The following is a 25,624-nucleotide window of genomic DNA, read 5'->3' on the forward strand; positions in this document are numbered from 1 at the left end:
CCAAGACAGCATGCTATTGGCACAAAAACAGACACATAGACCAATGGAACAGAATAGAGACTCCAGCATTGGACCCACAAATGTATGGCCAACTAATCTTTGACAAAGCAGGAAAGAATATCCAATGGAAAACAGTCTCTTTAACAAATGGTGCTGGGAGAACTGGACAGCAACATGCAGAAGAATGACCTAGACCACTTTCTTACACCATTTACAAAAATAAACTCAAAATGGATAAAGGACCTGAATGTGAGACAGGAAACCATCAAAACCCTAGAGGAGAAAGCAGGCAAAAACCTCTCTGACCTCAGCCACAGCAATTTCTTACTTGATGCATCTCCAAAGGCAAGGGAATTAAAAGCAAAAATGAACTATTGGGACCTGATGAAGATAAAAAGCTTCTGCACTGCAAGGAAACAATCAACAAAACTAAAAGGCAACTGACACAATGGGAGAAGATATTTGCAAATGACATATCAGACAAAGGGCTAGTATCCAAAATCTATAAAGAACTCACCAAACTCTACACCCAAAAAACAAATAATCCAGTGAATAAATGGGTAGAAAACATGAATAGACATTTCTCTAAAGAAAACATCCAGATAGCCAACAGGCACATGAAAAGATGCTCAACGTCACTCCTCATCAGGGAAATAAAAATCAAAACCACACTGAGATATCGCCTCACACGAGTCAGACAGAGTTGCTAAAATGAACAAATCAGAAGACTATAGATGGTGGAGAGGATGTGGAGAAACGGGAACCCTCTTGCACTGTTGGTGAGAATGCAAACTGGTACAGCCACTCTGGAAAACAGTGTGGAGGTTCCTCAAAAAATTTAAAAAAATAGATCTACCCTGTGACCCAGCAATAGCACTGCTAGGAATTTACCCAAGGGATACAGGAGTGCTGATGCATAGGGCACTTGTACCCCAATGTTTATAGCAGCACTTTCAACAATAGCCACATTGTGGAAAGAGCCTAAGTGTCCATCAACTGATGAATGGATAAAAAAAATTGTGGTTTATATACACAATGGAATACGACTTGGCAATGAGAAAGAATGAAATATGGCCTTTTGTACTAATGTGGACGGAACTGGAGAGTGTTATGCTAAGTGAAATAAGTCATACAGAGAAAGACAGATACCATATGTTTTCACTCTTATGTGGCTCCTGAGAAACGTAACAGAAGACCATGGAGATGGGACAGGGGAAAAAAAAAGTTAGGGAGGGAGGCAAACCATAAGAGACTCTTAAAAACTGAGAATAAACAGAGAGTAGATGAGGGGTGCGAGGGAGGGGAAAGTAGGTGATGGGCATTGAGGAGGGGACCTGTTGGGATGAGCACTGGAGGTTGTATGGAAACCAATTTGACAATAAATTTCATATTAAAAAAAAAGTCCATCCTTCCATTTACCACTGTGTAATAAAGTATGCTACTTACTTCAAGAAAAAAAATAGTAATCAAGCATAAAAATGAGATTCTCAGGTATGAAAAATAAATTAATCATTAATTATTAGGATTTGTGAACAAATTAATGCCAGAAAATAAAGCATTATATACAGATTTTTTAGGAAAAAAATTATCTGTGGACCAAACATTTTAACATCAGTTAATTTTTTTTCAAGTGCAAAGGCCAAAGAAACATAATTTCAGGTACTATATGTATATAGGCTCAGAATATATTCTACAAATATATCTTTATTGAGTATAAATCACTTAAGATAGCTACTGATTGAATTAAAATTAGTAATCAAGGAAAAAAGAATGTGGTAAAGTTTCCAAACTATCATAAGAGACCTGAGGAAAAATCATTTTCAGGCTCTGATTGTATTCCTCAAACAAAATTAATGGCAAATGTGAATGCTTTGGTGTTTCCATTTACACTGGCATCTGTATACAACTAAAAGAAAATACTTCAATGTGGAAAATTATACTTCACATTAAAACAAAAGATAAAAGAAATTTCTCCAGAAATTTCCCTCCTTCAAATCAAGGTCTCCTACTAAATTCAGCTATTAAATATGTTTGTATTAAATTGAATATTGTATTAATAAATACCATGTTTGGAAAGGATATAGTACTTATGTTTGATAGGTATTTCTTTTATTCTCTTGGTTACTCATAATTCCCATTAAAAGTGTGAGCATTAAAAAGTACAAAAGATAGGAAATTTTTTTCTGAGTGCAATACATCAAATCTATATTTTACATAGTTTAATTAAATGAATTTCATATACTTCTCAAGGTTTTATACTGTTGAGTAGAATGTACAACTTTTGTGAAGAATATCCTTATCATTGACTTTGCATTCTCCTCTTACCACTTGTGATTTTCAGAGAAGTCCTGAGTCTCGGTGCTGAAGAGGCCAACCCCTTCAAGACTAACTTGTTTAGCTTACAGGCCAGGGCTCCAGCGTGTATAATTGATTTCTAGAGCTGACTTCCTCCAATTTTATCAGACTGCATTGGAAAACTAAAAGATCCTCATATAATCTTCCTTATTATATTCCCTCTTGACATTGCAAAGAAAAAAATACCCACAAAACACTGAACCATGCTTATCATAGCTAACAGAAGAAAATAACTTTTATAATTTAGGTACTTACTAACTCATGAACCTTCAATAATCAATGTTATAAATAAATTATTCATACCAGGAATTTTAAAAAAAGAGATTCTTATAGTATCAGTTTAAATTAGCTAACAATGAATCCACAATCCACCTTGACATTTGTTGGATATTTTGAGAATTGTAGCCAAGCCCAGCTATAACCGTATAAGATAAGCAGAGAGCCTACCTTTAATGAGCTCTCTGGAGAAGCTAATTCTACAACCTTTGGAAACACACTGACAATATTTAATAAAATTTACATGATGTACCTATGGAAAGAAAGATTTAAACGTCTTTATGAAAGACATCATGAGCTCTATAGAGCTGGGGTACTGGTTGTATGGTGGTGAGAATAAGGAGTGCCCTTTGTTGAGCCCCACATGGTTAACAAAGTTTGTTTTATTGAACCAGTTGTATGATATATGAGACAACTATAGTGCAGGAAATGTGGTGCCACAAAATAATAAGTATTTACTATTTTAGTTTATTAAACTGAGGCCTCACAAAAACTTTATGAAACAGATGACACTGCCTTATTTTGCAGTTCAGGGAAAGGACTCAGAGGTCAACTAGCTTTCTCAAGATCACACGGCAGACACTATTTGAAAACACAAGTTGATATCAATGCTTCCACAGAGAAATCTGCTATATTGTGGGGTTTCTTTTTGTTTTTAAGAAGATTATTTTATTAGCTGAATTTTATATTCCCAGGTGTTTTCTTATACTGCTGACAAAGAAATCCGAACTGATGATTTGTGCTTGGATGTGTCTAGACTCAGCGGACCTGTAATCATGTTAAAATGCCACCACATGAGAGGAAATCAGTTATGGGAATATGATGCGGAGGTACAGTATTTTCTTCAATTTACTTATCATTTAGTGCTTAAACTCATTTATATATTTCAAATACATTTAAATGCTAAGCTACTTTTTCTGCATTGGAAGAACTGTATTTTCAAGCACGCACGCCTCTATCTGATAGCATGAGGATGGTATAGCATATAAATAGGTTTTTGCCAAACTAGTCCACTAGTGTAAAACACGAATAAGGAAAGTAAATTCATTTTTATGTGCTTAAAACGTGTTATCATATGTACATGCTTCATATAAGTTAGGCAAGCGGCCAGCTACGCTTAGGTGAGAGGTATATATGAAGATGCGCATTACAGGACACTATCAACAATATTTTCAAATTTAAAATTTTACAGCTTCCCAACTTAAAGGAAAAAAGAAAAAAGCTGATAAGATTAGCAAGAATGCTCTTTATAATGGTAAATACTTTGCAAAATTCGATAACCTAATTAGGTACATAATCAGCCAAGCAGCATTTCCTCAATGTAGTACATCTTTCTGATAGAAGAGAGGGAGAGAAAACAATAAAATTACTGTTGGGAATTTATAGCCAGGCTGTGTGTAAAAACCAGATCAACCATCAGATGGAGCTAATAAAAAAGAAATATTTTCTTCTCCATAAGGAAGTTGCCTTGAAACAGCTTCGTTCCTTTCCACTCCCTTTGCTTAACAAAATGAATTGGGTCATCCGTGTTACATTTTCCTCATTAAATGGTTGGTGACTTAAAATAAGAACTATTCTTGCAAGATAAATAATGCACTAGAGGTAAACAAATTTCACAAATGCACTGTTTTACCTAAGCCTAAAATACTCTGCAAGTGTAACATTTTAAAAACCAATCTATAGTCGTTGGTATTATTGATATTGTAATAATGTCTTCTTTTAAAAAACTTTTTGAATGTCCTTCCAATTTGCATGATGTTGTAGTTTCTTAGCAGGAAAACTTACTGAATTTTTATGTAATTTGAAATTGATTATGTAGGGTTAAAATTTGGCTCCAAAATTTATATAATCAAGCTCTTTGGACATAAAATATTCTTCTTCTGTGATATAATTAAGGGCAAACATCCTGAATCATTCCGATAACACACCAGTGTGTTCTATTCAGACTCGTCTTCTCTGTACCTTGTTCACCTTGTCTGACCCCCATTTTTTCTCTTGAGCTATCATCATCACCACCCTTTATATTAAGACTGCAGAAGATACTTCCTTTAATAATACATGGGGGTAAACCTGGACCCTTGGCTCTCTCCTTCTGTACAGTACAGATAAATGTACAGATAAAAGGAGAAATCCTACAACTAGCATTTTTTTAAATAAAACTTTATGTTGCTGTTGCTCTTTAGTTTTCGCAATGAACCCAGAACTTTATTGGCCTGGTGTTAAAAATTAAGAAATCTAGAATATATATTTATAAGGAAAGGAGAAGGAGTATATGTACTTTTGATAAGGTAAAGCAGTGTTGAATTTCAGAGTACCACTTTTAATCTTCAAACTTTCCTTATTTTTTGAGTGGGCAATGGCTACTATGGTCATAACTCAGATTCTTTAATTTCTGAAATAACTATATTATTCGTACTTAGGTGTGTATTTTGTTTACGTTTTTATCAGCCAGCAGTAAGACTGTTGAATACTAAGGGATTTTGAAAGAAAAGAGGAAAAAAAATAGATTGCTTCACCTAAGACAAATAAATAGTTTTTGTAAATTTACTATTTTGGATGACTAGTAGTTAGCTACTGTAGTATTTTTATAGCATTGGAATATTTTGTGTCATGTAAACTTCATTTCTGGAACACACATAAAGCTTATAATATTCCATAAATATTAAGAAATGTTTAGGTTTTAAAAGATCTGATCATAGTAATAATTATATAACATACTTTACCCTCCTATGTTTGTTTTTAAAATTAAATCATGATGTTCAACTTGTCTAAAATTAATATTTAAGTCATAGTATCGATTTTTTGCCAAATTTATGAGTGCATAAATCATTCTGTGGAGAGGTCATAAGAGAATAGAATAACTGTAGGAATAATGAATCACCTTTCTGGAATTTTCAGCTTTGAAATAAGACTGATTTTATTTGTAAAAAAGTCAGAAGAATAGAGACTTTTTTTTAAAAGAAATTTAAATCTAATACTTAGTCTACAGAACAGTCCCAACTCCTACCACTCAAAGTGTGATTCTCAGACTAGGAACATCACCTGGGAACTTTTTGGAAATTTGGAATTTTACAAGACTATATCGGAGTCTGCATCTTAACAAATCCCCAAGTCATTTACATACATATTAAAGTTTGAGAAGGTCTAGACAGTGGCCAAACATCTACTTATCTTCCTTAGTCTTTTTATAAACTGTTGGAATTATCACAAAGTTAAGAAAAGGCATAAATATACTTTGGAAAGTGACAGGCCTTCAGGAGAGATGGGGGAGGGACAGGGAGTAAAGGGTGAGAGGTGCTGGGAAAGAGGAGTCATTGCCAAGTAGTGCTGGTCTTCTGGCATCCACCCTGTGGGAAGTAGAAAGTGGTACTTGCTGCTTCTTTAATTCAGTTATTTATCTACTGCTATCAAAGGCAAAATTAGTTTTCTTTGAGGAACCTGAGGGTGGTATACTACCAAAGCAGAATAAAACTTGGTCTAGTTCACAGGATTACAAGAGCTGAAACTTTTCTTAAAGTTCTCTTCATTCCGCCTTTATCAGGCAGGAAGTAAGCACAAAGATCACACTGCCAGCCATGGGGGCAGAAATGACATTCTAATATAGTAATCGAAGAAAGCTAGTGACTGGTACCACCGCAAATCTCATAGTGTGTACAACTGAAACATTCCATCACCTCATCTCCCATAGCACTTTCAATTTTAGAAAAGTCATTAAAGGAGAATTATTAGAAAATCCAGAGAAAAATTCAAACAGTATCATAAAGCCTCAAAACATGGAGCCTCTCCAGTTTGTTTGCTTCTTGGGTGAGTGAAGGGAAAAGCGAAGGGAATGAAATTTAGAGTGTCTATAACTTCATCTGTTTTCTCAAAAAATTCTAATAGTAGTCCTGTAAGATATTATTATTATTTGTATTCTTTATATTAGTAAATGTAAGCTTACAGTGTTAAAACAGTTTCTCTAGGTTTTAGACTCCAGGTTTCTGGCACCGAATCCAGCAATTTTTCCACTACCCTACATTGCCTTTTGAGGTCACTGAAAAACTAGGAACAATTTGATGCTTTTAATGATGCTGATCTGATAAGCTAAACGTATATTATTATAAATGAAAGGGATTAAATATCATCAATTATCAATTGGTTAAATAAAATTTACCAGTTTTACTCACATAGAATTTCTCCTTTCCTTAATATTTGGAAAGATGTTCTGCAATAGACTATTTAGACGAACAGTCATAAAACCACTTTGTCAGTATGGTCTAATTGCTTATGAACTTTATACATATTCATAATTTAATATCTAATTGGTTCTTTTATTTGAGTGAAACTAAGCACATGTTGGCAACAGATACATGTCTTTGGCCAACTTTAATTTGAAACATAGAATTTTTCACTTTCTTAATATTTTTTTTAATACAGCCATGAATTTAATTCGGTATCACTTTATACCTGGCTAAACATGTTCAGTTTGGGGGCAACTGAGCATCACCAACAAAACTACAAGATCCTTACCTGGTCTATAACCTCTTAAATCAATTACCCGAACACTATGGTGCTATGAAAGCAACTGCCACAGAATTAGAACAAAAAAGAAAAACAAATCTAAATTTCATCGCACTGAAACATTTTAAAAATTATTTTTATAAAGTTGTCATCCATCCATTCTATTCTACTTAGATTTCCTTATATTCAATTTGAACATTGCAGTTGTGTTCCAATGCATTTGAAATTTACATTTTCTGACAATAAGCGCATATAATCACATTTCTTTTTGAACATTCAAGCAGCTATATACAGTGTAAGAATCTAATTTTAGGACAGAGCACTTATGCTCAACAAACACTACGCAACAAAGAAAAAAATAAGGGAGCAAAATATGATGCTAAAAATAAGTCTTGTTTTTCATGTGACTGAGCAAGTTGACTGAAAAAATGAATTCAATATCCATCTGTATCAAATGTTTCCCACAGTCACAAGATAAGGGATTTTTTTCAGTAGGTAAAATATGTTGGACTGATATTTACTGAAATCACAGAAGCTTATATTTAGACTTTACCTAACACCTCCTCCTTTTACCTTCATCAGAAAGCAGGTAAATGGCAATATAATTTCAAGGTAAGTAATCTATAATGGCAACCCAGCCATTTCCCTGTGTAGCACTCCTAATAAAAACAGTGACTCAATTTACCTTTAGAAGACTGTGTATATCTGACTAGTGTTACCTTTCCACATTCCCATTGTCCCATAGCTGTGGTTTCTTATGTAGACTCAATTAATGAATAGGAGTTTCAATAGTTTAGTATTGTAATTTTAGTTCTTGTTTCTGAAACATTTACACTCATTTTTTTTAGAATACTCATATTCTGTTCTAATGAAACACAGTTCACCATGTCAGGAGATCATACTTAATATTTTGAATAACTTCATTATATATTACTCTTTAAATAATTATTATTTCATACTTTATCAATAGGGGAAATCTTACTGCCTTTGCTATTGAATATAACATTGTTTTTGCATATTATATATAACAATCGAGTTTCATTTTAAATTTTTAACTTTCTAAACTAAATTTTAGTAAGGAATCTTTTGAACTGAAGCCTGTATGATTGATTGGTTCTTTAACCGACCAGGCAGTCACTTCTATCCATTCATTAAATTATCAAGTTTTTCACTTAGTGCTTTCTAATAAAGAAGATGCAAAAGTATGACCTAATTTTATAATTCTTACTTTGTCATTAAACTCGTTTTCTTAGTCTGAGGTCACTTGGCTTTCAATAGTAATTATCTTTTCAAAAGGGTAGATTTAGGGATACTCCATGCATGACACATCCTGTCTTAGATAGCAAAACATATGTATATGTTTAAAGACAGGAATTATTTTCTTATACATCTTTAAATAGTATAATTCAAATTTTGTAAATCCCAGAAAATACTAATGTTTTATACTTCAAAGGAAAATGATTAAGTAAGGTTATAAACAAAAACCAATCCTGGCTTAGGGTTCATCTTACCTTGTTTTCCAGCCAATATTTTAAATAAAGCAATAGGAAGATATTCGGCAGTATGCTTCATGTCAGCCTGTATGTCACATTACCTTCAAAACTGAATTAACATGACAGTCCTCCAAAGTTGTGAGAGGCATTTGCAACAAGTACGATAAGGGCTGATATGCTTAATAAAGAGTAATTCATAGAAAATAAAAAGTATACCTAATATAAAACTATGCAAGGTCTTGAATAATCAGCACAGGAGAAATATTTAAATTAACTTTCTCTTTCATTGTCATTGGCTATTTAGAACTATCAGAAATACGTAAATAAAAAAAATCATTTCACATGTGTTCTTATATTTATTTCTCTATCCTGTCTGTCAAGAAATGTTTTTAATGGAACACACAACACTGGTGTAGATGTAGTAAGACTGACACCCATGCAGTATCCTAGCATATAATAAGCATGAGAAATGTTAGCTGCCACTGCTATTATTACAAAACAAGTATCGGAGATTTTTTTTAAACTTTGCTAGTATGTATTAAAAGGTTTATACCTTTTGATCTTGTGATTTCACTTCAAGAATAATTTCTAAATAAGTGACTATACATGTGGAGAGAGATGTTCAGAGGTGTTTATGAAAACATTATTTATAATAGCTCCAAATTGGAAAGATACTCCCCCAAATGGAAAAGGGAAAGGATTTTTGGCAAATCTACTTTGTAGAAATTGTGTAATTCTTATGTTTTTAGATTATTTGAATACAGAATAAGAAAGATCACGATAAAGTGGAAGGATATTTCATTAGATGAATATAAATTTGCATAATATGAGCACTAAAAATAACTAGAAAACACATAAAATATTAATCATTGAGAAACACTGAGAAAAAATAAGTAAACTACACTTATTTTTCAAATGAAAACTCAATGTTTTTGTGGGTTTTTTTAAATAAAAAATACTTTTTATCCCAATGGGATTATTTGAGATTTCTAATTTTTCTTCTGGCTTAATGGCTTTAAAAAATTTTTAACATTTATTCATTATTGAGTGATAGAGACAGAGCATGAGCAGGGGAGGGGCAGAGGAGGGGGAAACACAGAATCCGAAGCAGGCTCCAGGCTCTGAGCTATCAGCACAGAGCCCAACGCAGAGCTCGAACTCACAAACCATGAGATCATGACCTGAGCTGAAGTCAGAGTCCCAACTGACTGAGCCACTCAGGCACCCCCTTACTGGCTTTTCAGAAGTACCAGGAGTGAAAGTTCTTTGAATGTTTTTCATGGTCACTCATGTGATAAACACTTTAGGGGAAATATTATAATAGTATTTTTTATGGAAAATTTTATACTGTATGCTCTGGAGTTATATTTCCTGAGAATAGGTAAAGCAAGTTTTGTTTTGTTTGAATTCAAGGAAAACTTTATAATTCATTTTTCGTTTTAATAAAAGATGAAATTCACAATCACTAACACTAAAGTCTTTGATGTTAACATGACATTTACCAAGAAGAATTTATTATGAAAAGAAACATCACTGAAGATAGAGGATTATCAAGTTTAGGAATTTTCAACAGTATAGATAGGAAATTCAAGTTTGGCTAAATATATATATATATATATATATATATATATATATATATATATATATATATATACATATATATATATACACACACACACATATATATGTATATATAAAATCTTAAGTATAAATTATATATGACAATCATATATATGATAATATATACATGTTACCCTTTGTAGATTTATAAATCATTTGTCTACAATTTTACTATAGACACTAAGTCCTTGAAATAGAAAATCCAATGATTTGTGTCCATTAAGCAGCAAAAGAGATGTAGTTTAATTTTAACAGAATTTATTTTCTGCATTGGCCTTTCATAAGTGTTTCAATCAGAACTTATAAAGAGCCTCCTGTGGGCAGGCACTAGGCTTGATGTATATATAGTTATAGTTACTGGCCTTCCTGGAGCTAATGCTCCTGAGGAGGAAATAGACCGAAAACAAGAAACAAATTAATTACAAATTGTGTTTGGAGAATTAGGTCAAATTAAGAGCCCAAGTGGAGCTGACCTTTTCTTTTTCCTCTCTTCATTAACTTGCTAATTGACATTTAGATGAATTCGGCAATGCACATGTGCAACACTTTTAACACAGGTCAGCTGCATGAAACATGGTGGAAACAATTTGAGTACCATACTGTACAAAGTAAAGCAAAACATTAAATCAATATATTCTCCCCTGGATTCTTCCCTGGCATCTGTTCAAGTTTAGGGCAAAGGAGTGAGGAACTCACAAACCGTAACTGAAAAAAACTCTGGGTATTCAACAATTTTGAATATCTACTCACAAAATAACCCACTTAGCACTATAAAAAAATATTTTTATCACTAGAGTGAACATTGAGAATATACCTTTTCTGTCCAAAATAACCTTTTGCTCAAAATGTTTCAACATCTGATCTCAGGCTCTGCTCCATCTTCCCAGTCTTATCTTCATTTGCTCCTACTTAATACAGTTGATACTAAAGTCATCTAAAAGGATGTGGCTCTTAGCTCCATGGATGCAATTATTATGACGTGTGCCTTCCATCCTTACCCAGTAGAAATTGTATGTTGCCAAGAATGATTGATTTATTACTGCCTTTGTACTTGATTTTGTCATTATTCATTATTTTCTTTGTCAAACAGACCCACACTCTTCTTCACATAATCACCCAGTCCTGTCTCTCAGTAAGCAAAGTAGCTGATGGCTCCCAGAAGCCCACTGTGGAAACATGTAATGATAGCCCTTTGCAAAAATGGCTACTAAGAAACTATACAAGAATGGAAGTTTTTAGAAATATTTTTGAGAATCCTACTGATTACATTCTCTAATAAGTCTTGTAAATTTGTTTTGCAGACTGTTAAATTTATTTTACTATTTTTGTTATGTTCTGTTGTTGAAATCTAGAAATTCTTTAAAATGTACTTAAGAAAAATCTTTATGTGCTATTTCTCCATGGAGTTACTTTTCTGTCTTTTACTTTTAGCTGCTTATTAATTTGGAGGCTGACTATATTAAGAAGTGTTTGGTCAATTATTAATAGACATTTTCCAGTTTTTACTTTATTTCAAATATTTATATATGCATAAATATAATTAATGGAATACATTATGACATATTAGCTTTCTTAGGCTAACTATAGTCATGTTTATATAATAGATTTTGCATTAGAGCTAAAAATAATCAATTAAAAAAAACATAGCCAAAACTATGGATTGTTTTGGGGACATTAAAATTAATAAATCTTGTTAATTTTTTATTCAGATACTTCCATTGTGTGCAGATTTAGGGTAGCTTTTCTAAAATTTATTATTTTAACCTGAAGCTTTAAGGAAATGCATTTTTGAAAACTAAAATGTAATTTTCAGTAAGTTTATAATGTAAATTATATCTAAGATTTTCTTTGTGGTTGGCTAAGTGATACAATAAAAGCTTTTTAAAAATTATACATTTTATCACCTGTGTGATTTGTGAATATCTTCTCAGTAAGCAATGAAAAGAATTGTTATTCAGTTTAAGTCAAAAAACCAGTATGGAATTCTTATAAAGAGTGCAAATAAGAACATGTCCTAGTTCTTGATCTTAAGGGGATTATCGTCCTGTAAATAAAGGACATTACATTGTGCAATAGCTTCCTATGAGAACACATGGGAAGTTAGGGCATTATTCTGGTTCGAATGAACCAGTTCAAGTTGTTAGTAGAAGACACAATGGAGCTTGGAATGCTCAGTGACAAGGCTGAATGGGGTATGGAGACGAGTGAAGACAAGGGGCATTATTTACATTAGAACTACATTTGAGACGTGTTAGAAAGCTGGGAAAGTTTGGACGTTTTGCACAGAGAACTTGTGTACAAGGTAATTTACATGTATTATCTTAGCTTGTTTTCAAAGCCTACCTGGCAGTGTAATGCCCAAAAGGGGTCTTCTTAGAGTTAACTTGACACTTAGTGTCCCAAGTTTATTTACATAATTCTAGGGCAGAAACCACGACTTGCTTCTGTCAGCAGACCCTGCAGCAGTTCATCTAGCCTTAGGGGAGCTAGCTCTTCAACAGGTGACAGCCCTCTGTGAAGGGATGAGAGCCATATCAGGGTGGTGTGGCAACCACCCTTGAAGCACTGAACACGTATGTATGTAACCACTCCATAGGCCCAGCTCTGAGGAACCCAAAAGAGTATGCAAAACTACAAGCCTTGGTGCTTAGAGATGCCCAGGATTTGGTTTCCTATCAGGTGTTTATAATGTGGCGTGTCAGATACAGATGCAGTTTATCATTCAGAAGTTATTTTTAATGTTGCCTAGAAACATGTTAACATTGTTACCCTTATCAGATCACTAAGGGGGATCACAGTTATATAGTTGAATAAAGGTTAAATTTGTTAAGCAGATGGGAAAAGAGCATTTTTAAATACTCATATGTATAGTTAAGCATTTTCTGATAAAGAATCAGGTCCTCAGAATGATTTGGTGGCTTGCCCAAGTGTTCATGGCTGGTAACTGGGGCAACAGGAATTCAAACTGAGGTCTACCTGACGCTAAAAGGTCTGGTCTTTCTACTGCACTACGTTAAAAAGGAGAGGTTTTTGGTGAGTTCTTTGTTATCTTTACAGTGGTGACTTTTGACTATTAACGAATTCCTTCAAAGAAAATACTTTTTAGGAAAATATACTAATATTGTGTAAATTATCATTATGTACTTGATAAGCTGGTCCTTAAAGTCACATTAAAAAAAAATCTAATGGAAGCAATCAAGGCTAAATTGCTTTTTTTTGAAAGAGGACATGTATATACGAAGGACCTCAGGTAAGTAACAAGAATAAAGAATATTTTGTTGATTTTAATGAAAATTTTCTAGAAAAAATGTTTTGTTTTTCAAGTTGGTTGCTGGTTCATTAGCCAACAGCATAATTTCTAGCATCATAAGCCATCTTCTTGCCTATATTTTGCCATTTCATTTTCTCTCTCTTTTTAGTATAAATAGCTTGATTTCATGTATTGAAAGAGCAACAAAGGCCTCAATCTTGAAATCTTCTTCACGTTTAATAGCCTTGTGCTTTTAATTTCCTGCTTGTTGTCTATTAAGCATCCCCCACAAGCCTATTTTCCATCCCATCTCTTCTCAGGACAGTGCAGTCCAGGGTATTTGCAGTCCTAATCCAAACAAATTACAACTGTCCAGGCAGTGTTTCTCCACCATTTTTATTTCATGCCCCCTGTTTTTTTTTTTTTTTTTTTTTTTTTTGTTTGTTTTTTTTTTTTTTTTTTTGAGAGAGAGGGTGTGTATGCACACAGGGGAATGGACACAGAGAATCTTAGGCAGCACAGACCCCTATGCAGCTAAATCTCAGAACTGTGAGATTATGACCTGAGCCAAAATCAAGAACTGGGTGCTGAATTGACTGAGCCACCCAGGTGCTCCCTCCACATTTTTAAAATCCAACTTTCAGGGTAATATCAAGATCCACCCCCCACTTCCCCCAAAAAGACTTGTCTACCTTTAGTTTTGGTATTTGCAACAAAAGTATAATGTGTGCTTTTTTCAAGATATACCGGCAAATCACCTGCCATATGTTCAAACACTTTTCTTCAGGTTGGGAGTTTTTCCATATAAGAGGATTCTAGGCATTGCCCATGAAACTGAGCAGAAATTTATATAATTTATGTGCATAAGTCAATATGCATAAAACATGTGGATTTAAAATGTATGTTTGAAAAGTTTAAAAGTATGATTTCAAAATATAAATGTGAACTTGGGGCTCCTGGGTGGCTCAGTTGGTTAAGCATCCAACTCTTGTTTTGGCTCAGGTCATGATCTCATGGTTCCTGAGTTTGAGCCCTGCATCAGGCTCTGTGCCGACAGCACAGGGCATGCTTGGATTCTCTCTCTCTGTCCTTCTTTCTTTCTCTCTCTGTCCCTCTCCTGCTCATGTTCTCTTTCTTTCTCGCTCTCTCAAAATAAAACTTTAAAAAATTATATAAATGTGAACTCAAAAGACAAAATATGTGACGACTGGTTCACATGGTACAATTACTGAAATTACATTTCAGCATTTGGGTACTGAGAGGATGCTTATTAATGAAAATCACTATTATGCAGAAAGTAAAATATAGATATAAGATTTTAAAATATATGACCATAACATCCCTTTTTATATTTGGCACTGACATTTTTAATATGCTTAAAAATGAAAACCAAAATATGGTGAACATACTATCAAGTTCTTTGTTGCTATGATAATCATTCTTCTACACTGAATGTCTCATAGGCACAGATACTATGGTGTGTTTAGTATTTTGAAATGGGAACATCTCTAGCAGTTTTGTTCATTTGGGTCACAGCTGTGACATCTCTTTGCATGTTTACCAAATGGTTACTGAAGAACACACGCCTAAGAAAACGAAGGCTTTGTGAAAGCATGTTAATATTTGCAGCCCTCAAGTGAACTCAGAGCTCACAAATGGGCTTTTTGCAAAGGAGCCTGAATTCTTGGCAATGCATGATAAAGGTCAGCCAATTTCCTTAACCATCTGCAGCTAAAGGTGCATTAGACAATGAAACTGTAACACTAAAAGTTATATAATAATTCACAGCCACATGCACAGTTTGATTCACAAACATATAGATCACTGGGTTTACAGTAAAAAAAATAAGGGATTTTTAGAAGAGATTTAATCTGATGAGCTAGTGAAGTTCAAGATAAAATAGGTTGCACTGATTATTGGTTATCTTTTACAGAGACTCACCTTGAGGCATGTTAACAGTAACCAATGCCTCGATGAACCTTCCGAAGAAGACAAAATGGTGCCTACCATGCAGGACTGTAGTGGAAGCAGATCCCAACAATGGCTGCTAAGAAACATGACCTTGGGGGCATGAAGATCGTTTCCCCAAAGCCGTGGAAGTGTCTACACTTTTGTTTTTCCATTATTTCAATTAGGGAAAAATATTAACTTTGCTGAGTGGGAAGTTTTAAAATCCTTTTAGTATTCTAAAATACAGTTGTTTATAATTCATTTTTAGGAATGTTTGCTTATTTCCCTACTAAAATTTGTATCTGATCAAAGAAGCACATAAAATACATAAATAACAGCAAACTGTTATTAAACATCAGAACAACTTGAGAAAGAAATTGTGTTTGCTTTAAAAAGAAATCTTTACTGCCCTCATCTCACAAGATTAGTCAGGGGCTTGTTTTAATTTTGTTCTTGTCCTAGTGATTGAAAGAGAAACAATGTAAATGCCTTATGAAATATCTTCATTAGGATAGATTATCAAATGTTTTTAAAACTCACTCGGTTTCTAATGGACCTTCATGGAAACATGTTGAATTTCTGTGTCAACAAGGCCACGAATTATTTCTGAGCAGTGACTTCATCGCACAAAATAAGTTTCAATTTTGTAGGAAAAAATTAAATTGGATATTGACTTCTCACAGAGTCCTCATAAAAGCATCACAGTTACACAGAATAGAGGAGAGTTTGAAAGTTCAATTTAAAGGGCATGAAATCAGAAGAAACTAGTTAGGCATTGAGGGGGGCAAGGTGAAGCTAAGGTGAAAAAAATAAATCATTTTAAAAGATATTCTGTTTGGGTTGCAATCACTCCTAACATAGTTTGAGCATAACCATCATCTTGGTCCCAGAGTGGATGCCAGAAACTCAATTCTTAACCACTGCCTCTGTGTCGCATAAACTACATAAACCCTTTTCACTCTAGAGCATGACTTGTCTCTTAGGCTGTACAGAATTGTAGGGAAGGGTAGAGTATTATCCATAATTTTTAATTCTATTGCATTGAAAAAGATTCTAGTTAGGTCACTATTACCACTTTAACTTCATGTTTTAAAAAACAATACAGTACTATCAGAATTTCATGGCCATGCAACAGTACCTAAGGTTTTCATCATCAGGGGAATGAACTCAATAAACATCCATTAAACTTTTCTTCTAATTAAACTGCTTAAAGTCATTTGCCATAAACTGTAGTTCAAGAGCACAATCATAACTAGGCTAGCTTCACATGTTCTTTTTCCATCTTAAATCTCTTTCTGTTCAAAATCCATGAGTAGAAGACGTGAAAAGGAAGGGAAATCTGAGATTTGTGCTAGTAAGTTTTAGTATCTGATACCATTTAAAATGCCCGTAGAGTTGTTCAACATATCTTATTCATTAGAAGTACACTCGGCTGCTTAAAAGAAATTTTCGGGAAAAACGAAAGCATCCTCTGGAGCGGCAAATGCTACATCTCTGGCCCTCATCTTAAAAATCTCAGAGAGATTTTTTAATCAGTTTCTCTACACATAAACCCTCTGTTTTTGCCTCTCTCTCTACACACACACACACACACACACACACACACACACACACACACACACACACCCCTTTATAATGAAAAGGAGGACACTTTCTGAAGGCCAGTAAACTCTTGTATGACTTTCTTAGCTAGCATCCCTTTCTCTTTTGGCTGTATACTGGTACAAATCTAAAGAAGATTTCTACAACCTGAAGCATTTCAGGTTTACTCCTTCAAGTGTACATACATACCCCTTACCTCACGGTGTCTTGGAATCCCTGATTTCCCAAAAATTATAAACAAAAGTTTGTTGGGGCATAATGTTTTGAGAAAAGCATCTATAGCTTCCAGCAAACTTCAAAGGAACTATGACTCCCAAGAACCAGTGAACCACTGCCTTAAATTGATAGTGTCCTCACAAGACAACCGAAGCCTGAGTTAACAATCACATTTTCCATTTTGCTCTCTTTGCCTCCTGTCTTGACTAAAATACAGTAAAATGTCCCTGCACTGTGTTCTTCTTTAAACTTGAAAAGCTCAAACACTCAAGGATTCTTTATGCTATCTGTTCCAATTATGGATTTGCCAATAAAAATGCTTAGGTTATCTACAAAGTGGACAATGACAAATTTTTAAAAATACAGCTGCTCCACAGAAACTGAATTTGACCCACTGTGGCAGCATTTGTAACATATGAAAGTCCATTATATAGCAACAATACAGGAAAAATTAAAACTGTAAATTTCATGCCACAGAAGATTTTCAAAGAACACTCAGATGGTTTAAACACATTGTATCACAGTGTCTAATAAAAAAGGTATAAAATGTTATAAAACACCAAAACCCAGAAAGCAATGACTAACACTCAATTTAAACAAAAATACTTATTGTATGCAGTACAGAAAACTAAAAATGACAGTTGGATTCACAATACATGTTATCTGTGGGGCTAGACTAATAGATAATTTCAAATGTTTTCAAACTTCCCCTTCTAAAGTTTTCCCCACCACACTGAATGCCAATTCCAACCTTCCCTATGTTCAGATCAAGAACCTTAAGTCACTTGATTCCTCTGTTCTTTCAACTTTCATCTAATTCTATCTCTGAAATATAACCAGAAACCAAGGACTTACCACGACATCCACGGTGTGCCACCACCTCTTTTTAAATTGTGATAGGGTTGTAATTTGGTTCCCCGATTTCCCAGCCCTTGCCTCTTCCAGTCTCTATCAAATACAACAGCCATAGTGATTTTGTTAGACATATATTTGGTTGGGTCACTTCTCTGCTCACGACCCTGCAAGGACTTTCCATGTCTCTCTAACCAAACTTCTTACGGTGTTCAAGTTACCTGGTGAACTACACCTCTGAACTCACGCATGCGTGCTTGATTCCACACCCCCTCGCCGCGCCCCCCCCCCCTCCCCGCAAGCACTCATTTCTGACTGCATCTGCTCAAGTGCCCCCTTACTTGCTCCACTCTGGCTGCCAAGCAAGTGTCCCTGCTATTGTTTGGCTCCCTGTGCCCCTCAGAGTTCTCTCACCTCACTTTCTTTAGGTGTCTGTCCAAATATTATCTCATCAGTAATGCAAACTCTTCTCCCCCGTGTCCTCCCAATCCCCTGTGTGTTCTCTGACAAACTAAATTTGCTTCCTTATTTTCTGTCTACCCTTTCACGTCTCCCCACTCCCCAACATTCTCATTACACACCCTAGGATATAAACCCCCTAAGGCCAGTTTTTGCCAGTTTTATTCACTGTGGTATCCCCAGCATCTAATATAGTTCTGGGCACAAAGTAAGTATTCTTTAAATATTTCTTGAATTAATGAACTGAAAAATGTGTGTTAAAGTTGCTAAGTGCTACTGTATCATATTTTTTGCACAGTATTTTAAATTTTAAAATAAAATCTAGTAATATATTTAGACAAGATTTGCATAGCTTTGTCTCCAAATGATAATTTTCTTCCTAATATTCTTTACATTAAAGTATGGACTATATTTTGTTCTCTATGGTAAAATATCCTGCCTTATGAAAGTGAAATATGGCAGATTATAAACATGCTGCTATATTATTTAAGTTGCTTTATTAAGATAAAAATTTTTAGTTTTAGTTTTTGGTTGTATTCAATGGCTACCTGAAGGAGTTCCCCCCCCCCCCCCTTAGAGATGTATCAGCCTCTGAAAAAATCACATGTATTTTCATGGTTTCATAGGAGCTATGACTTACTTTCTCAGTGCAAGTCTATGAACAAAACACAAGCATAGTAACTTTGAGAGGAATTTAAGATGATCTATTCCTCGCTTCTTCATTTACAGGTAATGAGACTGACATCCAGATATGTAATGTGGCTCGCCCAGGGATCAGATAACCATAAGCAGTGTTGCCAAGACTCATCATTGTTAATATAACCTATTATTGTCTTCCATTAAAAAGCACTCAAAAAAGTAGAAAGGGCACAACAATGAGAAAATGTCTTCATTAAATATTTTGTGATATGTACATTGATTCCTTAGAGATATATAACTTCTCACTACCTATCATATTTAAGTAAGCTTAGTTCTATAAAATACCACCACAGGAAATAAAGACCTGTAGCAACAATAAAGAAATTAACAGGAAACAGGATTCCAGAACATCCTGGCATTATTGGGCAAAATGGGTTTCAGGGAAGCAAGCCTCTTAAGAAGTAATGGAGCATACCCTCTCCTCACTTATGTTTTCCTTATAATTATGTTCCACTTAAAAATGATTGTCTTATAGCTTGCACAGAGAATTAGAAGATCTATTACTGTGAGCATCGGGTAGATTCTAGGCTATGCAGGCTTAAAGTCAGCAGGGTAATCACTAGAGATTTCTCCGCTTCCCAGTGGAGCTCTCTAGACTCCAGTAAACACCACCCGTAAATTCGATTTTGCCATGGTTCTTGGAAGAAGCCTAATAAATAAAAGGTGGGGTGGGGGGAGCAAAGAGAGAGAAAGAAAATGAATAACTACAACCATAAAACAATGGGAATGATGTTATCTTTTTTTTCTTAGTGCGAACTCAAGAGAATAGTAGGAATTGGTTCAGTAAACCTCAAAATATTGGCTGCCCACCTACATTGCTTTTTACCACTTGAGAAATGATGACTGTATGTAAATCACAACCATTTTATTTGTATCTTATTTATAGATGTTCTGTCTAGACTCAGAGGAGGCAAAACTTATATGCATTCATAAGTCATAGAGTATACTCATTTAACAAATAGGAAGATTTAAGAAATTTAAGATCTTAACGGATGTGTCATTGTCCACAAGCTGTCTCTGCAAAGTGGAGATCTGCACATCTTGGATAAATTTCTAATTAAGTTGAACAGAAAAAATTCAATTAAGTTTGAAAGCAGTTTGTTTTCCAGGATTCAGTCACTACCCACCGTTTTTCTTATTTTTCCCCAATATGTCAAAGTATGTAATAGGTAAAATCAGAGCTCTTCTGTACAGTACATGAACTCATCTGGTATGACTATACCACATTCAAAGCGCTATTAAGTGTCAGCTATTGTAGGAATTGAAGGCATTGAACGGACACCTGCAACGTATTTTAAATAGTTTGTGTGCATGTGTCCAACTTTTCTTTTATATTGTTCAATAAATTCTAAAGGCAATTTTCATTGTATTTGTTCACAAAATCTCTCTGAAATCCTAGTGATGAAGGGCAGATCTTTTGTTAACTATCTTTTTAGATAAAGACCGCTTCTACGTTAACCAATATCATCATTATATAGAGTTATTTTGTTTTTGTTTTTAGTTGGGGAGAACAAATCACTTAATACTAGGTTTTTAATGAGTTCGAATGAGAGTGGAACATTAGATGATTAAGGCTAGATCTATAATGGTTTAAAAAATGAAATCTTCCTCATGCATTTAATTTGGTGTAAAAAGGAATGTAAGCCGCTGCTTGCTTTCAGTTCTACTCTCCACTAAAAATAGCACAAGTGAAAAAAGAGAACTTGATGATTATATGATTTTTATTTTTTTGGAGCTTTTGTTTTTTGTTCAGTGTAGCCACAGCTAACGTGAAATAATCTTAAAAATGGTTTAGATATATGCTTGGCACATGGTTCTTTAACATTTATAAAAGTAGCTTGTGCATAAAGAATTACACATTTTAAATATTGTAAGCATTACTAAATGGTATAATTGTTCTTTTGCTATAAATTTAAATATTTATACATTTTTGTAGAATTAAAAAAATACCAATTTAGTTTTCTGCTACATGCTGTCTTTTTAAAAAAAAATTGTTAGCATTTTAAACAAACAAGTTCAGTGTTTCATGCTTATGCTCCATTTTGTAGATTATTTAAATAAATGATTAAGTGCCTATGGATATCTCTTAGCAGTAAGAAAATATTGTGATCCTACAATTTTGACAGCAAAAAATATATAAAATAGAAACATTAAAATGTGCATGATTGAAGAATTTATCATTTTATTTTTCTTCTAAAATGATTTGAAATTGATCATTTTTTTCTTTCTGGTTTATAAAAATGAAACAGGAAAGCTAAAATGTTTCATATTATATGATGAAAATTTGGGGCGCCTGGGTAGCTCAGTCGGTTAAGCGTCCGACTCCGGCTCAGGTCATGATCCTGCATTTCTTGAGTTCCAGCCCAACATTGGGCTCTGGGCTGACAGCTCAGAGCTCGGAGCCTGTTTTGGTTTCTGTGTCTCCCTCTCTCTCTGCCCCTCCTCTGCTTGCTCTCTCTCTTTCGCTCTCAGAAATAAATAATAAAACATTTAAAAACAGAAAATTATTCTTCAGACTGATGTGACTCATGGCAAATTCCTTGCTTCTGATACTGGAATCCCAGACGACCCTCTGTCAGGGTTAGGAGGGGAAGGTGGACGAGGCTACCATTTCCAAGGGTAGTATCTCCCAGGATCAACCCTGCAAAGCTAGTCACACACAGACTCGAGGGAGAGAGTTATCCCTTCATTTGCTAAGCTAAAAGAAAGAAGGAAGAAAAAAAGGGAGGAGAGAAGGGAGGAGGATGGGAGGATTCGAACGCTAGTTTCGTATTTTATTTTATTCTGAAGAAAACTCACCTAAAATATCGTTCGCATGATTCGGAAGCTGATTGATTTGCAAACACCATGGATAGCTCATTAACTTTCCAAAAAGTTCTCTATGACTATTAGTAAGAGGAAAGTACGTCGTCTAGACTTTGTGTCTCACGCACCCTAACAAGTCCCTTCTTGCCTTTCTGTACCCAGGCGGGACTCTGTTAAACCGGCTTTCTTTCTGTTTTCTTACTCTTGCCCAGCAGCACAGCCTTGCATTTCAAGCACTAACCAGGCTAACCAGGAAAGCAGCTCCTAGTAAAGCAGGTAGTCCTGTACCTTACCTGCTTTGCTTTTCTTCAGCGCCTGGTAGCAACAAAATGTGGGCTCTTCTGCTCAACAGCGGCTCCTTCCTGCGTCCTCAGTGGAGGAGCTGGCCTCTGATAACTCCCTCTTTACAGACATAACGATTACGTTTTGCCACGTGGCAGAGGATATTACCAGGCTCAGCTTCTACCGTCAGAAAAGAGTTGGCAGAAAGTCGACTGAATTTCTGCTGACAGATCTTTTCACCAATTTCGTGGAGCGGAAACCTAGATAAACACACAAACACCTGTTCATAATTTTCTGTTGAGGAGACACGTGAGCCTGGCGCAGCAAGAACCCCGTGCGGACCACGTCGAAACTTGTTTTCCAAGGCGGAGACCAAGAGATGGGCCCTGTCGAAACGATTGAAAACGGCCTTCACAAGGATGAGTGCCACCTGTGCTCTGGGCGCCTGCCCGGGAGGCCTTCCTCCTTCCTCTCCTTACTATTGGAGCGCTCCAGAATGCAAGCCTTGGTCATCGTCTCTGATTTTTTTTTTTTTATAAGTTAACTTATTTATTTTGTGAGATCGAGCACAAGCGGCGGAGGGGCAGACAAAGAAGGAGAGAGAGAATCCGAAGCCTGACGCAGGGCTCAAACCCACGAACCATGAGATCATGACCTGAACCCAAATCAAGAGTTGGAGGAGGCTTAACCAACTGAGCCACCCAGGTGCCCTGGTCATCTTCTCTTAGGTACACTCGCTCCCTTGGGGATTTCTTCTAGAACTGTGGATTTTGGTACCTGCCACAGGCTGCTGTCTACCGAATGTCTCTCCTGGGTCCAAACTCTTTAAAATCCAACTCTCCACTGGACTTCTCCACTGGATGACTAATACGCATACCAAACTTTATGTGTCTGAGACTGAAGTCCTTACTTTACCCGACAAATATGTTCAATTCAAAGATATCTTTCCATCTCAATTGGTGGCAACTCCATTCTGCAGTGACTCAGTCCAACAATATTGGTGTCCTTGGTACCTCCTTCTCAATTAGCAAATCCTGTTGATCCCACCTTCACGTATTTCCCAGGTTCGAGCCCTTCTTGACACCTGTGCTACCCCACGCCTGTCAGGGTCATCATCGTGTTTACCACAGTGCACTTGTAATTGGTTACACCCTTGCGTCTTCCATCTGTTCTTACCAGAGAACCAGAATGATGCTGCCGGATGTAACCCAGTATGCCTCTGCACTGCTCAAAACCCCCCAGTGGCTTTCTGTTTTACAAAGAATAAACGACTGTGGCCTCACAAGAGCCTAAAAGCCACTGCATGCTTTGACCCCTGTATACTCTCTGGCCTCCTTTCCTACTCCTACCCCATCCTGTTTGCTTCATTCCAGTCACTCCCCTTGCATTTCTTTGAGCAAGCCAGGCGTGCTCTTGGTTTAGGGCCTCTGCCTGGAATACCTGCTCTGAGATATCCACATGCTAATTCTCTCACGTTGATTACAACTTATGTTTTCAGGTGGCTCCCCTTCCCACTTGTTTAATGCATTGGCCTACCTCCCCTCTCTCGCCAAATGAACCAGTCCATGATCCTGCTTCACCTTTTTGTTCCATAGCACTTATTACCTGCTCACATATTATCTAGTTTACTTATTTATTATTTTTTAATGCTTACTTATTATCTCTTTCTCTCCAACTCCCACCCCTACCAAGCATCCACCATTTGAATACAAGATACCAAAGAGCAGGGATCTCAACATCATTGTGATACATTGCATGTATCTAGGACACAATGCCTAGTACATACTAGGCATCCAACAAATATTTGTTGAGTATTGAATTAATCTGCATCTTTTCTCCCCTCTACTGGTGTACTATATTCCTACATGCAGAGGACAAGGGGGAGGCAGAGAGAGGACTTAAATATTTTTCTCATTATTTTTGTGTTGATATTTTAGCTTCCTCGTTACTTTTTAAATGTCCTCCTGTAAGGATTACACTGTCTTTCTTCATTGCAAAACAGTTAATTTTTAAGATAATACATTTGGAACTTAAGAAAATGCATAATTATATGAATATTACAGTAATTAAATTTGAGGTGACCCCGATGGGCATTTTTCCTCTAAAAGAAGCATGGTATTTTGTGATAGGATAATGAAATGTTAGGATGACGGGGCAACACCTGAAATGTAAAAAAAAAAAAAAAAAAAAAAAAGTTTGCTATCACAGGCAAACTTTATTTGTACAAATTGATTATAATTTATAAGCTTTGTTTCGCTTTTTTTAAGTTTATTTATTTTGGGAGTGCTAGCGGGGGAGGGGCAGAGAGAGAGGGAGAGAGAGAGTCTGAAGCAGGCTCCATGCTGTGAGCATGGAGACCAAAGTGGGGCTCCATCTCATGGACAACAAGATCATGGCCTGAACCAAAATCAAGAGTCAGATGCTCAACCAACTGAGCTATCCAGGTGCTCATCTAAGATTTATTTCTGAAAACTGCATCCTTAGACATTTCTGAAATGGACTTCAGACATATTCTGAAAACTGCACTTAGACATTTCTAAAGATGTATGTTTATGCATTTAAAGAAAATACATAGTATATATGTATACATTTCAAATTTTAAAAATACTGAAAGTTAAATTTTCCCTGCTGTGCCCTTCGTTGGGGTCAAAATGTATGTGCACAAGTCTCTGGATGTGGGCAAGTAGATGGACTGTTCCCTATTATGTTCCCAGGTCTAAAGTGGTATTACCTCTACACTAGGACTTTCTCTTTTCCATCTGCCATGGGCAAATCCAGGAAGCTCTAACCACTATGTCACTTTTGGCAACAGGTGGAAGTAGAGGCTCTTGTTAACTGCAGCACAGGGGGCAGACTTGGAAGATCTAATGACAGTTGCTTGCACCTGTCAGAAATCCATTTCAATACCAGTCAAGCACCAGAAGAGCTATTCTTGTTTAGATAACCACGGGGGTCAGTCTTATTTGCCTTGAAATGCATCCTGACCTTCTAACCCTGTAATTAGAGTGTAGTAGGAAGAATACGGATTTTGAAACCAGGTGACTTATATGGCCATTTCACGTGGGCCACACATCTGCAAAGCTGCAAGCCTCCTGGTCCTTATCAGTCAACGTGCCCACCCAGGGCATACCTTGAAGAGCCCTTGGGAGGGTTAGCAATGATTCAGGTAAGTGTTTCTTGAACAAAATGCAAGATACGTAGGGCAGGTTTATGCTGTGTCTGGCATGCTCATTGTTGATCCCTCGATCTAGAAGAATAGCTGACA

At 35.6% G+C, this 25,624-nt stretch overlaps 1 protein-coding gene across 5 annotated transcripts in view; it reads left to right on the plus strand.

Moving 5' to 3' along the window:
* GALNT13 (polypeptide N-acetylgalactosaminyltransferase 13) overlaps positions 1-16,273 on the plus strand; it is a 581,924-nt gene extending 565,651 nt beyond the window's left edge. For 3 of the 5 annotated variants that reach the window (XM_045033831.1, XM_023259332.2, XM_019838119.3), the window contains 3 exons: positions 3,327-3,461; positions 7,714-7,743; positions 11,335-12,135. In XM_045033831.1, the coding sequence (XP_044889766.1) occupies positions 3,327-3,461; positions 7,714-7,743; positions 11,335-11,520 (351 nt within the window). In that variant the 3' untranslated portion in view covers positions 11,521-12,135. Of the gene's footprint in view, positions 1-3,326; positions 3,462-7,713; positions 7,744-11,334; positions 12,136-15,427 lie in introns of those variants that run through there. The other 2 variants (XM_011285258.4, XM_019838120.3) reach the window with 2 other exon arrangements.
* Positions 16,274-25,624: the final 9,351 nt, after the last annotated feature.

The sequence above is a fragment of the Felis catus genome, chromosome C1 (genome assembly GCF_018350175.1).
Source record: "Felis catus isolate Fca126 chromosome C1, F.catus_Fca126_mat1.0, whole genome shotgun sequence".
NCBI classification, from domain to species: domain Eukaryota; kingdom Metazoa; phylum Chordata; class Mammalia; order Carnivora; family Felidae; genus Felis; species Felis catus.